At 34.2% G+C, this 16,602-nt stretch overlaps 1 protein-coding gene across 5 annotated transcripts in view; it reads left to right on the top strand.

The window, feature by feature from the left end:
* The window catches only part of ST18 (ST18, C2H2C-type zinc finger), a 175,582-nt gene that overhangs the window by 70,160 nt on the left and 88,820 nt on the right, over positions 1–16,602 (top strand). Inside the window, exons 1-2 of one of the 5 annotated variants that reach the window (XM_040695972.2) lie at positions 3,514–3,659; positions 11,043–11,100. The exons of 1 other annotated variant lie outside the window; for it this stretch is intronic. In XM_040695972.2, coding sequence (XP_040551906.1) covers positions 11,064–11,100 — 37 coding nt within the window. In that variant the 5' untranslated portion in view covers positions 3,514–3,659; positions 11,043–11,063. Of the gene's footprint in view, positions 1–3,513; positions 3,660–8,540; positions 8,672–11,042; positions 11,101–16,602 lie in introns of those variants that run through there. 3 more of the 5 variants (XM_040695970.2, XM_015282653.4, XM_025147960.3) reach the window with 3 other exon arrangements.

Genomic DNA, 16,602 nt, shown 5'->3' with positions numbered 1-16,602 from the left:
TTACGGAGGAATTAAAACTTTTTTTTTCCTTACTGTAGCAGTCTCTTCTTCATTACTGTGAAGATAAGCTAAATTCAAGGGAAATGAATGATTTTTTTTTAATGCTAGTTAGTACAATATTTGTTATAGTAATTTAAAGTTTTGTTCTCTTTTTGAAATTTCCCCTGAACTCAAGTAGCAGCCAACTAACTGCTGTATGGTCTGCAAGTAAGTTTTGTCTTTCAGTCTTTGCTGTGGTCTCTTTGGTATTTTACAACCATTAATTTACCACTTAGCTTATGCTCTTTCAAGAGAATTTTAATTATTAATATAAGATTATAAAGTCTTGTAGCTGTGGATTCTTATTAGACTTGTACAATTTCTTTCAACTACAAGTCTGAATGGTAGCTACTGTATATTGCAATGCATATTTACTCAATTCATGATTCTTTATCAAGTTATCATTCTCCTGTTAGGTTTCACTTTTTCTAAAGTGAGCTGTTTGAGACATAAGTCAACTCTTTCTTCATCCTTTTCTTGTTATTCTTGTAAACTCAGAACATCCTGTTGATCAGAAAGTCAAAATAGAATGATGGATTCAGAATTAGGATTTATTTTAAAAACTTTAAATTAGCTATATCCACAGTACGTGTATTGTCTTAAAAATGTATAGTCAGTGTAAACAATGCTCTCCTTGCCAGTACTTATGTATTTACTGAACTGTAGACTGTGCATAAAACAAAGTTGTGTTAAATGTGAACTTGGTTAGGATTGATTTAATAACGAGAATGATTTTTTCTTACTTATGTGTCTTGGTGGAATTTAAGAAATATCTTCCAAAGCCTTTTTTCAGCAAGCATTTTCAATTATGTATGTCACTACAATTATACAGATAAGAATCAAACAGAAAAAAGTAATCTGTAAATATATATCCCGTATTTGTCTCATGATGTGAGAGGATCTGAGTAGTTTTGTGAAACAAGCTGTAACTTTAAGATGAGTGAGACAGTTCACAACACAGAACTATACTTAATGGTTGAAAATATAGAGACAGTGGCCTAGATGATCATCTCACTCAATGATCAATTAGGGCTATGCACAACAGATAAAAGAAAAAAAAAAAAAAGAAAGAAAGAAAGAAAGAAAGAAAGAAAGAAAGAAAGAAAGGAAAAAAAGCTCCATCTGGTTCTGAAGACAGTGGCCAGACCCATAAATAACACAAGCTGTCAGGAAAACATCATTCCTATAGTACTCTGTGTGTTGGCTTTCTAATTATAGATCCACTGCAAGGAACCTCGGAGCTTTGCATAGGTTTGTACCACACTTATGTCCTCAGCTCACTATAACAGCTACATTCCTGAGTTATTTCCAAATTACCGAAGAATGAAAAGTACAGAAAAACATAAACATATACATTCTAGAATCTCACTGTACCTGTGCACACACACATACAAAGTAATAATAAAAATAAAAACCCAAAGGCTTTAATTTTGTCCCAGTGTTTCAAAAGGGGTAAAAGAAAACTCATCAGGAACATTATATTTGGAAGATGTAGTCACAAACTCCACACTAATATGTGGTAAAGATGAACAGTAGGCTTCACTTTACATTTGTTTGTGTTTTATGTACTTCTACTAACAGTTACTAGTGGGGAATACTAATTATAGAAAATAAGCACTTATGTTTTTCATTCAGTTAAAACAACCATATATTATTTTTTATAGTTGGAAAGAAAAGATGATGTAGTACTGAACTTACAGTTACTGGTAGCTTCTGTTACTAGGTCAGAAGGTGCACTGTACAAACAGTATAATAAATATACCGTACAAAGATATAATTAAAAGCTCTAGAAATTTAGAATGTAAAGATTTAAATATAAAGATGTAGTATATGAAAGCTTTACCTTTCTAGAAATTAATTATTGAAAATGCTGATACTGAACATGAACAATGATGTAGTACTTGATGCACAAGTTCGGCACTACCTCTGGAGTTCCCTGTCACTTGCTTCAGCTGTTGGCTCACCAGCCCAATTTTCTATCAGAGTGTGTTATGCTCATCGCTGTCTTCAAATCTACACATGCCACTCGTTCAAGATGTGGGGACTCCAAGGGGAGGAGTTTCAACAGTTTCATTAATTTTGAGACATTTTCTCAAGTGATGGGTAGCAAGCTTCTTTGGTCTGGTTCTGTGCTATGCCTCCAGCAGACAATGAACAATATACATTCCAGAGTATTTAATCAGTTGTACCTAAAATATTCTCCCCTCTAGTGCAGAGGGAGACAAAGGAACCTCCATTTCTGTAACGTGTTCCCTGGGGAAAAGAACAAAAGATACATACAGCTTCTGTATATACAGTTTCTTAGTTGAACATGACTAATTTTTATTTCTGAATAATCAAATGGTGATTCACATACTCAAAATATTAAAGAACAAGAAAGTTGTGGCACATACAGGGTGTAACAGAGTCTTTGAATATTTTGTTTGTTCAGAGGTTAAATGGTGATCCTCAGTTCTTTCTGTTAAACTGTTGAAGATAAATAGCAAATTGCTGCATTTATTTATTCTTCCTTGTTTGCATTTGGAAGACAACACACAGAAAATTCACTTTGAAACATTTCCTTAAAGGCACGTGATAAATCCTTGCGGAGAAATTCACAGCCTGAAGAGAGCCTTGTGCTTGCGTTTGATAGTGACAGATAGCAGTGGAAGCACAGTAGTTGCTGCTCTGAACTAAGAGACCATTATGTGTGCAACTCACATTGAGACCATTGCAGAATAAAGCTCCCCCCAGCCCCACCCAGAAGTGTGGCTGCCTTTGTAATTTTAATTGGTCTGTGTTTGTGGAGTGGGGCCTCTATTTACTTATGGCTTGGGGCTTGTGTTTACCAAGCCTGGTGGAGGCCAAGTGTCATATCACTGAAGCTTAGTTCCTGCAAGCTCTCCTGATATATCTTCAGGCACTTTTCTTTTCAGTATCTGTGCCTGTCTAATTCGCGAGCTTCTGTGAAACAAGCGCAGGAGGGTACAAGGCCTACAGGGAGGAATTACACCTAATTACTCAAATAATTGCTAGGCTGTTGCCTTCTTAGTCACTGAAAATAATTTCCAGGTCCCTGGCTTTTATAGATAGTCTTCTAGAGGCAGGAGGACACAGCCCCCTTTTTAACTCAGCCCATTCACTCACAAAATCAGAACACTCGAGCCTGCAAAATTAATAAGCACCACTTCCATTACATATATTTTAGGTTGTTGTTGCCGTGGCGATAAAGTCAGGGACATTGAATCTCCTCTGTTGAGCCATTGTTATCATCCCTGGCCATCTGCTGCAGAGGAGTGATATTCCATCTCATTTGCATGATGACTGATATATGGGAGGTTTGGAAGGACATATGCCACAGCAATCATGTGATGAAAATTAAAGTGAAAGTTTTGGGCCCAGAGCCGAAAAAAATCTGTGTATGCGCATGAGGCTGTTGATGTGCAAATGTGAATCATATTGAGAAGGTTTGAATAGGGAGGTGTGACGTAAAGAGGGGACACAAACGCAGGTGCTTATCTCTAGGCAGTCAAAGGCACTGGATGTCATATCATGGGAACTACCTTTCAAAGGCACAGCTTTAGTGCACAGTTCAGCACACAAGGGAGGAGAAACATATAAGTTTTGGAAACAAAAATAAAGTAAGTTTAACAACTTTTTCACACTATTCTGAACCCGTTGATGTTTAAGCAACTTGTACTATTAGTAACTTTCTGTCTTTTCAATGGTTTGTGCTCTTATTTTGAAAAAAAAAAGAAATTAAAAAATATCCTGTCCATATATCAATATTGAAAGCTTGAGAGATTTGTGCTAAGAAGTTTGAGGGTTTTTTAACCAATGCTTAAAATGCTCTCTGCAAACTTTTCTTTCTGTTTAAATGACACTAATGCTGTTTCTTCCACAATGTATGCTTGGTCATTATCTTAAATGCTATTTTGGGCCTCAATTAAAAAATAGCTACTTGTAACTGCTTTGAGAAAGCTTTCTGAACAAAATGTCATGGTGTAATTGCATTTATACTGCCTCAGTAAAGCCTTTGTTCATATACATTTTAGAATTGTGCAAATTTGCAGCTCTGACTATTTGATTTGAGGAAATGATCACAAGGACACTTTTCCTCTCATTTTGAAAAGTTATTGAACTTAAATACTAACACTGAAAAAAATGAAGTGAGAAAAATGAGATGAGAGAGAAAGACAGTAATGCCAGTATAGGGACTGTTCGATAGATGCTGGTTCACTTGCAGATATGTATGACAAACCAAATAGGTTTCTCATGACATTTTTGGAAGCTTTAAAATCATGGATAATGTTTCCAAAATGAAGATTGTTGATCACTGTATTTAACAGTGTTACTCTAAATGAAAAAGGGTCTTTCAAAGCATGACATTTAAGTCCTTTAAATTATTTGGAATTCAGAGTGTGAATTGAGAGCTTCTGATTAAAAAAGCGAATGCTGTACGCTTTACAATGAATGCCTCTGTCAGGAAAATCTTTAGAAAGTTAAATGACAGTAATATCAGGCAAGGTTGAAGAATGAAATGGACCTTCTGGGACAACGTTTTGCAGGATGATTTTTATGAAATAGCATTTAGTGCTAGAGAAAGTCTGCTTAACACTCTGATCAGCAATAGCTCTCTCTCTGACTTTCTTTTGTCTTTAACAAAGCACTTAGTTCAGATGTTTGTCTTTCTTCATGTGTAAATAACAAGACAATCTTTTGCACGATGCTGTGAATTTTTCATCTAAAAATTATAAAAACACAAATCCAAGATTTTATCCTTAAACTGTGTGGGGTGGACTTTGTCAGTTAAAGATCTTTTTTTGGACTCAAAAGAACCATTTATTATCTCTTTTGTCAATTAAATTAGTTGAGTTAATTGCATAGATGTGTCTTCTTTGGTTTGGCTATGAAACGGTTTTGCAATTCTTGGGGAAAATTATAGCATTTGTGATTAAAGCTTTCACTGTAGCAATAACATATTTCTGCTGTAAGGTAGCTAACAAGTAATCCAGATACAAAATGAGGAATTTCTAAATATAGACTTTGCCTCCTAAGTTTGGAGTAATTTATTTTTACTTGTAAATATCATCTGTGTATTATAGTACTTTCATGCCTGCAGGCTAAGATTACCAGTCTTCTTTTTTTTTTTTTTTTTTTTTTTTCCTCCTCCTTCTAAAGATTCAATTACTCAATGGTAATTATTATTATGTGGCCTTCTTGGCTTACTGCAATATTAGATTAATATAGATTTCTTGTGCCAAATTAGCGGAAATCACTGTTATACACAAGAACGAATCACTTTTTTTTTAGTTTTATTTACTTTGTTGAATAACAGGAAGACTTTTACATCATGGGGCTTTATTCTTGAGACTTTTAATATATTACGTCTTTAAAACCAAGGAGACGATGTATTTTAGTTTTGATTTTTCCTTTGTCAATTTCTAATAAATGGAAACTTTGGTTAAATTATAATTTAGCTTTCTCAAAGATCTATAAATAGAGATTTTTGTGAATGAAGTCACAGTTAAAGTCTCCTTATCTGTGGTTATTGCTTCAGAGATGTGTAGTAGTGGTAAGAAAACCGAAAATGAAAGAAAAGGAGCTGTCCAGGGTACTGCATCTGATTAACAAATGTATCCTGTTATTGTAGAGAAAAAAAAAAATCTGTAGACTTACAGAGAGAGAACTGCCATCATTTGCTACAGTGTTTTTTTGTTTGTTTGTTTGCTTCTTTTTTGTTGTTGTTGTTCCAAAACAAAACTAGATAAATCTTACACTGAAGTTAATTGTAAGAAAAATGTGTATGAAAAACTTGTTTCGGGAACACATCAAGTTTCTGTGAACAGCACAAACACTTTGAAAAATTGCTTATTTAAGCTAAAGTTTGTTTGTTATTTTTTTCTCCAAGTTACAGATAATACAGTTTTTCAGGTCTAAATTAAACTTTGAATATAACACAAATAGTTTCTATGGCAGTGTTGCAACATAAACAAAGCAAACAGACAAACAAAAAATACCAGACCCCAATCTTGCATTACTTGATTGCTTTTGAAATGAATTCTTGTCCTTATGTGACCTGAAATGTCTGGTTACAAAGCTATAGAAATCCAAACGATCATATTTGTTTGATATGAAATGAAAAAAAAATAGTTAAATTGAAAGTTTAACATCATGAAATTCAAAATCCCAAGCGGTATATAAACATTAAAAGAAACTTTGGACTGCTAATCCTAGGAAATGAGTTTTATGGATTGAATTCAACAAGGCTTCAGAAATGGTTCCATCTGCTGCCTAGCAGCTGGTGAAAGGATAAATTTAATTCATTAATTCATTTGGAAAAAAGGATCCAAGTAGTAAAGACTTCATTGCTCATAATGCACATAGGTGGAAATCAAAACTGAAATTAGGTCCAGTATCATTTTTGATAATGAGTAACATTTTCTTTCTTATTTTTGTAATCATCTTGATCATGCAGTTGACAATATATCACCTATATGCTGTTAACTGTTATTTTTATGTATCAAAAACTTGAGAAAGCAAAACTCCTCTGCCAAAAGAAATATCCCTGCTTGTGGAGTTACAGATTATGTAGGTTTAAAAAGCTGGAAAGTTTCACTGAAGACATATTGTTATGTCTCTATGAATATTTGCAACTTCTTTCTTATTAAGTCAGTTTATAAATAAAGGTACTAATGTAATTAGAAAGTCAGCATATTCACAGTTAAGTCATAATAAATGTCCATATCCACATTGCCAAATGCACAGAAATTATTACTTTACTTTTTCATTTGACACAAGTTTCATCTTTATTTTCTTTCCTGTCTCCACCTGTTATACATATATGTATATGTATTCACAATAAGTGCTAAAAACTTATATGCAAGTAATAGGGAAAAAAAAAAAAAAAACTTGTATTCAAGTACTAGGGAAAAATATAAGTTAAATACTGAGAAAGAACAATATTGAAATATCCAGGATTTTAAAAGGCAAAATTAATTGGACACATGCTTCAATAATAACATGTGTTCTAAGTGCAAGATATAAAGTTATCCAACTTGACACAAATTCCAGCTAAACTTTTTTTTTAAAAAAGCATTTGCCTCTACTTCTTTTAATCTAAATCACAAGTAGTGAGTGCAAAGTTATCTAAGGTCTTTGAACCTTGAAGTAATCAAGTGATGCTAGTGAGGGCTCTTGTTCATCTTATACCAGGCACACAGGTAAGTGTGCCCCTCATTACTCTCAGATTGATTCACAGGACTGAGGAACCTGTTATCCTGAAGCCAGCTAAATATCCTCCAGTGCCTATTTTCAATGTTTCTGTTTGAGATGATGATTTCATGAATGATATTTGGCTTTTCCTGTTTCCTCTGTAGTCCATAGCTCACTGCGGTGGGTTTGTTGGATTTACTATAAAGGTTCTGTTCGCACCCTGTGGGTTGGGTTAAGAATTAGGATTTATGCATTTACTTCTACTGTTGCATTGTTTATACAGCTTTGGTTTAGTTTTGATCCTTTTTTTTTTGCCTTTGAGGCTCTTCCACAGTGTCAGCTGCTGACTGATAGTAGGAGAACGGCCTCGTGGTGTGAATGAAAGGGACCTAGCGGTTGGTAAACAGAGATAAGGAATAAATAGAGCACAGGCAAAAGGAGATAGTTCTGTGGGAGCCCAGATTGCCGCCAGTCTGTTCAAGTGAGATGCAGTGCCTGTCCTTTTCCCAGATTAAATTAGTGTGCGAAATCTCCAGTGACCTCCTCCCCTTCTCCCCATACTCTTTAGCCAAGCTGAACAGCCTCTGCTGTAAAGTATTCATTTTATCCAGGGACAAGTTGGACAATAGAACTCTCCCTGTTACTTATGGACAGCTGTCGTCATTCATAGGGCTTTTCAGCATTTCATTTTTCAGAAGAGTTAAAAGGGTTTTACCTTGTAACTGACGAGAGGTTAGAAATGCAAAGAAGCCAGCCCTGAGGTTGCTCGTAGTAAGTTAATAAATAAACATCATCCCCCCCCACACATATCCCCTCCTGAATGTGCGAAAGGCTGTGTATTTTGTTAGCACTGCTCTTCTTATTTAAAGGGGTTTAATCGTGATAACATGATTACACTGAAGCATGAACTGCATGGAGATATTAACAAGTAGAGACACAGCGATATACAGGGCCCCCAAGGTTTCCCCAAATTAAAGGTGACCAGTGCAAACTCAGTAAGTACCCCTTTCACTTCTTTGCCCTTGCTTTTGCCTGCATCTTCTATCACTTTATTACCTGCAAATAACTCCCAGGGAAGAGTAAACCCTCATGAGATACCTCTGTGGTCCTGTATTTTTTTTAGTGATTTACTGCAAATATATTCAGCATTTTGACTGATTAAATAGACCTTCGGCAACCTTGAGGGTCACTGTGTAGAGTATGTACATAGAAAATGCATCAGCCCATTGTACCCTGGCAGCTAATGAGATTGGTCGTTAAGTAAATGACACAAAGCCTACAAAAAAAGCTTAGCAGCTCACTAGAGTATCACAGAGTGTCCCTGCACACCACACAACGACACAAACAGTGGACTAACCTAGCCCACCCCTGCTTTATTCTACATCACTGCTTCCCTGATGTCAGCGTGAGAGGCAGAACAAAGGCTAAAAGGCACACGGTAAGTCAGTCTGACAATTATGCCCTAGGGAGAAAGTAGAGCAAATCTTAGCCTAACCATGGGGTTGAAAGTCCGTTTCTAGACAAGTAGGTCATAATGAAGGGATTTTTTTTTTTCCTGTCACTTCACGAAGGGGAGAAAAATGTCTCTGGAATCAAGGCTGGGTTTGTTTCTTGTTTGTTTGTTTCCTTTTCTCTCTGTCTTGTTTGCCAGCTTAGAAAAGTTTCTGGAATTCTGAAAGTAAAGTGAAACAGTATGTATATGAACTGGAAATTGTAGTTATAGTATAATGTAATAAATATTCTTTATAAGAACTGTCACACAGTAAGCACCACCTCAGATGTACATTAACATCTGATAAACTTTACAGACCGAAAGTTTCTTTTTACTACTCTGTAAAAATCAGCTGAAAATGTTAAATGCAAGAATATGTATTTCTGTCCACTAGCCAGCTACTTACTCCCCTCAGTACAGTTTTTAGAACTATGCAGATATAAATGAATGTATTATTATATATTTTATTAATAATTCTTCTTTATGATTTTGTATGTTATCTCTCAGTGCTGTCTTTACATGAGCAGAAATTAAAGAAATAATTGAAGATCTATTGTTAAACATTTAGACAATCATTACTTATTTCCTTTGCACAGCAGAGAAATGTTCATCTGATATCTTATAATTGTAGGTGTCTGTGTATCCAATGATAAAATCTTTCCTAGAAGCATTTCAGTTAAGTATTTCAGGACCCTTTATTTTGTTGAAAAATGGCAACAGGAAGTTGCCAGAAAGTCTTGTTTGCATTGCTAAAATGTTTCTGTCTGCTTTATACTTTAGAGGCTCAGGAGGATGTTAGGTTCAAAACAACATTATATTATTACAGTATGCCTGTCTGAATTAAGTAATGCTTTTTTTCGCCACACCACTAAAATAAATAAATAAATATTAGTTACAGAAATTAAAAAGGAAAACAATACCCAAACCTGAAAAACACATAAAAATAATGTTTTAAGAATACATTCTTAAATGCCGACAGTTTAAAAAGCAAGGTTCAGATATCAACTTGTGCTACAGTTGTTCCTTGATGTTGTCATTTTAATTTTTATTATTTTTGAAGTATTATTTAATTTGTGAGAATGTTTGCCAAAATATGTTTATATAGACTTGCCAGGATAACCTGTTCACTTAATTAAAACTCTTCATAGGTCACAGAAATCAGTTCACAACAACATGTTTCTTACCCAGAGACATCCTTTTTACTGCATGGATAAAAGAAGTAACATTACAGCCTATAGAAACTAAGATAAAATGTGATATTTTAACATGTGCACTAGGTGATTCCTTGCAAAGATGTGTATCCATTTGTGAATCCACTTATGCGTTTTTATATAAACAGTGGATATATGCAAAAAACTATGTTCACCTACATGGTATCCCAGTTTACTAAAACTCAATATGTGTTCAGTAATAATTATTTCTTCTTTTTGTACTTCTCAATATTTCCAGCTTAGGAAATGTAATGAGGAAGCAAACGAAGACCAGTAAAATTTTGTGTTTGCTTTTATTTTTCATATGTATATTTGAGGTGTGTGCTTCTGAGCAACATTTTCCTTATGCCATCTTAGAAAATGAGACACATTAGAAAACAGACCTGCTTTCTCAGCTAAGTCATTTATTTCACACTTGAATGTTAGATCCGCGGAGATTTTGCAAGCTATAGGGCTTGAAAAGTTATGCTTTGAACTTTGCTAGTTGTTATTAAGTTTTCAATTCATTTTAACATATATGATTTGAGGATATTTTAGCTTAGGTGCATCACTACAGCTTATGCAAATGAACACATCCCTATCACACAATCATCATGCTTTTTACACATCTGGGAAGGAGAATAAGTTGAATTCAATATTTGAGTCTTTATCATGATAACAAACAAGTTCAGCTGTCCTTTATCCCATTAAAAGTAGAGTCATTTCATATGGCTAATACACATTTAGCACTACTACAAAATTAATAATATTACTTTAATCTGGCAGATTGAGCCGCAGTAAGTTTCTGTAGTTTTACATACTTTATAATTGTTCCCTTCCCTGTCATTTCTTTGATACATCTAAGAAAACAGTTGATTTATGTCAACTCATGCTGTTCATCTGATCTTCTCCCGAACAATGTAGCATACTACATTTTTAAAACTACTTTTCGACATAGACTTTTTGGACTTTACAAGCTGATATGAGGCCTTTTTACTTATTTTTTTGTTCAGTTCCAGGACAAACCTGTGTCAGTTATGTATATAGATCTGAAAAACTTTAAGACATTATATAGTTGATTGGAATAATTCTAATTCTTTTTTTTTTTTTTTTTTGAACGCTTTTAGTTTTTCAAAACATGCATCCTGATGTATCTGATACTCCTGATCATCAAGTGTGTCCAAGGTCAGTGACAGACTATTGTCCCGAAGGCTTGGGTCTATCACTCCAAAATAAAACATACTAAATAACATACAGAGTATACCTTATATTCTGCTACATCCACATCTATTTGAAATGTCTAGACCAAAATGTCTGTTACTTAAATGGATTAATTTTGGAACTATGCATATATAGCTGGAACCAGGTCACTTCTTGTAGTTTATGTGTGCGCGTAGTTGTAGAATATTAAAAACTGCATAGGCAGAATTAGTGCTTCTGAATTTTAATAATCTTGGATCACTTCAGAATGAAGATACTATTTAATTAATGATTTAAAAAAAAAGATTGTCTTCCTCTTCACTTTTTTTTAATACTTACGTAAAATTTCTTGGAGGAGAATTGCTCTCTTTAATGACCATCAAAGTCTTTTAATAATACTATCAAATTTTAAATTCCTAAATGAGAGATTCCTCATTCATGACAGGAGATAACCTAACTGCAAAAGTTACTTTATAGTGGTAACTGAGCTTACCTTTCTGAGTAGGTGAACATTACAATAAACATGTGTGATTCCACTGAGATGAGATCGATGGCTCATTTCAATATAGTAAAGTAGGTGTATAAGTGTTTTGAGCATGAGGAGTTTATTGATTTTCTTAAGAGATTCAGGTAGCATTTGCTAGTTCATTTTTCAGGTTTGGCTTCAAACATTAACTTTTCCCTCCAATAAGAAACTTACTTTTCATTTTAAGATGTGTATCTGAACTCTGTTCCATAAAATGTTAAGAAAAAGATTATTTAGAACTTTTCCAAAATATTATTTCACTTGAGAGTTGGAGATCCCAGTTTCTTAACAGTGTTTCTTCAGGTGATAGTGAGAGTTGTGAGGTCAGTTCCTTAAAACTCAGCAGACAATTTGACACCTTAATTACTCCCCCTGACACTTAGAGCACATGTACAGCAGCTGGATTGGCACAACAAAGTAGTAATGACTCCAAAGGCACCGTTATGGACGATCAGGTCAATAATCCTTATGCTAAGAAGGATTTACATGATACAGAGTAATGGCTCTGTCATTTCTGAAGTAAAAATACACTTTTTATGAGCACTGAAACACTGTTTTGCACTCCTACACACTACTCACATCAGAGATTCTATGGTGGTTAAAAAAAAAACACCAAAAACTAGCATGTGTGTTCTTCAAGTAAAATTTTGCATTTAACAGTTGAAGTAAATGATGTCACAATACTGTAAGTAGGCAGCTACAGTAAAAGAAAAAAGTAAAAAAAAAAAAAAAAAGTAAAAAAAAAGTAAAAAAAAAAGTAAAAAAAAAATCTTTTCTTCTTTGCTGTATCAGAGGAGTATGGGATATCTCTAAAAATCATGTCATCAAGTAGCATTTTTTATGATGCAGTCCAGAAAAAGCCTGGGCTTAGGGAAATTTTTGCTTGTTTATCATGTTCAGTGTTTTTACTGTCTGACTTTCTTCTACTTTAGACAGAAGTTTAACACAATCCAATACATTCAGTGTAGATCTTATTACAAATGTAAGTTTCAAAGTAAGGACAGAGGCTGTGATTTTTGTATTACTTTATTTTCTTTTAAATGATTAAATTTCTTGAGAGCAAGAAAAAGCCCACACGCTAAATGAATTTCACAGATTTGGGGAATTTTTTTTTCCTCATTAACAGTGCGGTCAACTCAACCTCAAGATATGGAAAGTCACCAAATACTAAACAGAAAGAACTACCCGAGCAATAAAAATGAAGAGAGAGAATAGACATGACATTTTCATTTTATCTGTAACATTTTATAAAATTAAACACCATTTTGAAGTACGAGTCTGATGGGAATCATCCTATATATTAGCATTAGACATTAATGAACAAAGTGCAACTGAAGACATAAATCACTCTAAATAACATTGACACTTTGTCAAAAGAAACAAATATATTTGAGGTTGAAGTGTATGGTCATGTTCTTTATGGATAGCCTTTCCCATTATTTTCGTGAGAGACAATGCTGTCTACAAAAAGGGTTAAAGAAAATGCATTCTGTTGCATCTGCTTACTAAATCCCTTACTTTAGTAGAAATTCAAATTTTGTAAAGATTATTCGTTTTATTGATGCATATAATTATAATCACAAGCCATCTGCTGATTTGGCAGGCATGGTTAAAATTCTCTAACTCTCATAACCTTTCAAGTACAGTGCCCTTGGGACTCTATTTCACTTTTATATTTTGGAAAACATGTAGGGACAAACAAGAGAGGTCATCTGCCGAAAGTCAGACCTGTAAAACATTAAAAGAAGAAAGATTCTGATAACTGTTCTTGTTTTAATAGCAAAGAAAGTATTTTCTATTTTATTTCTGACTTCGGGAAGGATTATACCGGTTTCCATCATGCACTTTGGGAATTTGAATTTTTTCTAGGGATTAAAGCGCTCTCCTAACACCCCTGAGACCTAGGTTCCAAGTCTAAACTAAAAGAACAAATATTGTTCAGTTTGTTTGTCACAGGTGAATTAAACATATTTGACCTTGGCCCTAATTTTTCTTTTTTAAGCCATTTCGATTGCATTTCTATCTGAAATGTTCTAACAAACACTATTCTCTCTCTCTCTTTTTTGATCTTGATCACATTGATTTTCATAGAGAGGCACCTATTACATAGTTAGCTTTTCCAATGAAGCTCAAAGAGTGTTTTAATTTTGAGGGTTACACATATAACCAGGCATAAAATGAGTGTCTAACATTCTTTTTATGCATGAATTTATATGAGCCTATCATCAACTGGTGGTCAGCCACAGTTATATATATGTGGACTTTTTGCATAGAAGTAGCTTTGTTCTCCATTTTCTTGTTTCCTTCATCACATTTAGCCAATCTATCAATTTTTTACTTGATATCTTTTTTCCTTTACTTCTTTCTTCTTTCTTTCTTGATCACACACAGTGTTAATTCTGCTTGTTCTAGCAGAAAACATCCTCAAATGGAAAAAAAGGTATTTAGGAAATGTTTTCTATCATAATTAATAAATATTACTTTTCAGCAAGTTATAGGATATTGTCTATGCTCTGAACTAGGAAAAGGGGCATTTTAAAGAGAAAATACATGAAGATGGGAAAAGTTGCATCAGAATGGAATTGTCCAGTGACTTCCTGATATTAGCAGAAGGTAAAGACAATCATCTGTCAACAGAACTGTCTTCCTTAATTCTGTATTGACATGTACCCTGTAGGAACAAAAGATGCAACTCTCACTTCTATCTAATTAGTGTGTCTGAAGGCCTGTATACAGCATGCGTGCTGCTTTACTCCTTTTGGAGGTTTGATTCTCACCCCACACCCTCATTATGACAAGCAGGAGGGAAATGCACATGTTTGAAAGTGTCTTCACAGCTGAAACTAGGGAAACAGGCCGAGAGTAGCTCTGGTTTATTTCACAACCAATTAAGTATGACATCTGTTGAAACTCAGGAAATAAGTCTCCCTTCCCCCTGTTCATATACTTACTTAAATTGCCAGTCTTTTGTTTGGATATGGTGAATTTTACTTACAAGATTTTGTTGCTTTGGAGTAAATACATAAAATAAAGAAAACAAAGAAAACAAAACAGAAAGGCTGTTTTTTTTGTTGTTTTTTTTTTTTTTTTGTTCTTGTTTTTTAACTAAGGTTTCACAAAGTGCATGTGAAAAAGCTTTGCTTGGCACTCATGGATCAAGCAAATGATTGTGTTAATAATTCTTTGCTTATACACTCACTTTACATGCTGAAACAAGGGCATGTTTGTGGCAGGCAATGTAGGCACAATAACATTTTCACTTTTGAAAATCTGGCTCCTGTTTTTGGCTCCCAAAGGCAAGCAAGAGTTGCTAGAAGGAATTTGGACTTAACTTTCTTTAATTCTGTGGTTCAAAAATTGTCACTGGAGGGAAGACACCAAACAGAACAGGACATGTGACATTATGGATGGTTAAAAAATAATTAAATGCACAGCCACTGTCAGTGGTGCCATCAAGTATAGAATAGTTTATAGTACACCAAGCAAAAAACATTGGTGAGCTTAAATAGCAAACTCAGAAATAAGTCATATTACTATAAAGTGAGAGTAGTTCAAGCTGAAAGATGCTTACCATTTATCAGATATCAACCAATGTGATGTCTTTACTTACGAGAACTTTTATTCATTCATAAAATATTGTTCAATACAAACATTAAAAAGATGATATTTCTGTCCATACCAACTCGTAGAGCTCAGTTTCTTTCTACTGTGCTTACAAATTGATTGCACTCTTTGTTCTATACCTAGATAGAGAAATATCTTTCATATCATGCTGATACTGTTCTTTCTTTCACTTTTGACACTGGTTTGTCCTGTTCCAGTCACACTGAAACCACACTGCTCATACCAAAGTTGTGGCTTTCTCTATTTTACATTATTTTATTTGTTCCTTTGCCAGTGCTTTCCTACAAGGACTGGCACAGCCTTCATTCCCGAAGGATAGTTCCCTACTTTATTTCTTTAGCTTTTTTTCATCTCTGTTTTAAATTACTTCTCAGAATGACATAGCATATGTGCTACATAAGCTGTAAGATGCTTCTCAGCAATTGTCATAGGTCCCCTGGTTAGGAATCCTCTAGTGAAATGTCAGTGTGAAGAGTGTAAGTGTCTAGACCTGAGCCAGTCATCCACACTCCCTTTAGTGAAAAAAAAGATATTTCTTCAGTGTGATTAATCTCACCCTGAAGTAGACATCTGAAAGAAATGAGATGTATCACACATCTACATAGCAACAGAAATGCCTGAAGATTGCCTACAGGCTACCCAGAGACTATGGGAACCGCGTGGTCTGTACCTCGGAAATATATATCTGCATTTCAGGCATGTAATGTTAGAGAAGTGTATCCTGTTGTTCCTGTCCAGCATACAGACAACTGGATTTCTTCATATCCGATGTCTCCATATAAATTTATTTTTTCTCCCAAGTTTCTCCCAGTTCTGAGACAGTGATTAGAGTAATACGTTATACCTTTTATTTTTTTTTCTTGCATAAACACAGCATGAACGAAAATGAAATTTGGTGTGTACTCAGATATAAATGGAGAGCAGAATAACAAAATTAAAAATCACAAAGCAGTGTCAGAGAAACAAATTTTGCCCTTGAAATGTCACATTTATAAAAGTGGAGGAACCAATTCTCTTCCTAATTTTTAGAAGTAATTACTTTTCTTTTCAAAAGTAATTCTTAAAAATAAATGAACTTAAAGAAATAACTATACAAGTCAGAATACAACAGAGATTTATGCACTAAACCATTTGGATTTCCTCAATGAAGAATTTCCAGTTTTTTCTCTTTTTGAAGAATTTCAAGATTATTTTTCAAGCCTTGAGATAATAGAAGAGTAGATTAGATTATGGTTTTGCACTGCTTCTGTAGTTAACTATGATTCAGTGTTTCTCATGCTGTCATAAAAAAATATAATCAAGATTGTACTATTCTCCTGAGAGGAGGAAACTCAGAG

The sequence above is a fragment of the Gallus gallus genome, chromosome 2 (genome assembly GCF_016699485.2).
Source record: "Gallus gallus isolate bGalGal1 chromosome 2, bGalGal1.mat.broiler.GRCg7b, whole genome shotgun sequence".
Taxonomy (NCBI): domain Eukaryota; kingdom Metazoa; phylum Chordata; class Aves; order Galliformes; family Phasianidae; genus Gallus; species Gallus gallus.
Note: the sequence above shows the minus strand (reverse complement) of the source record. Positions and strands in the feature narration are given on the sequence as shown.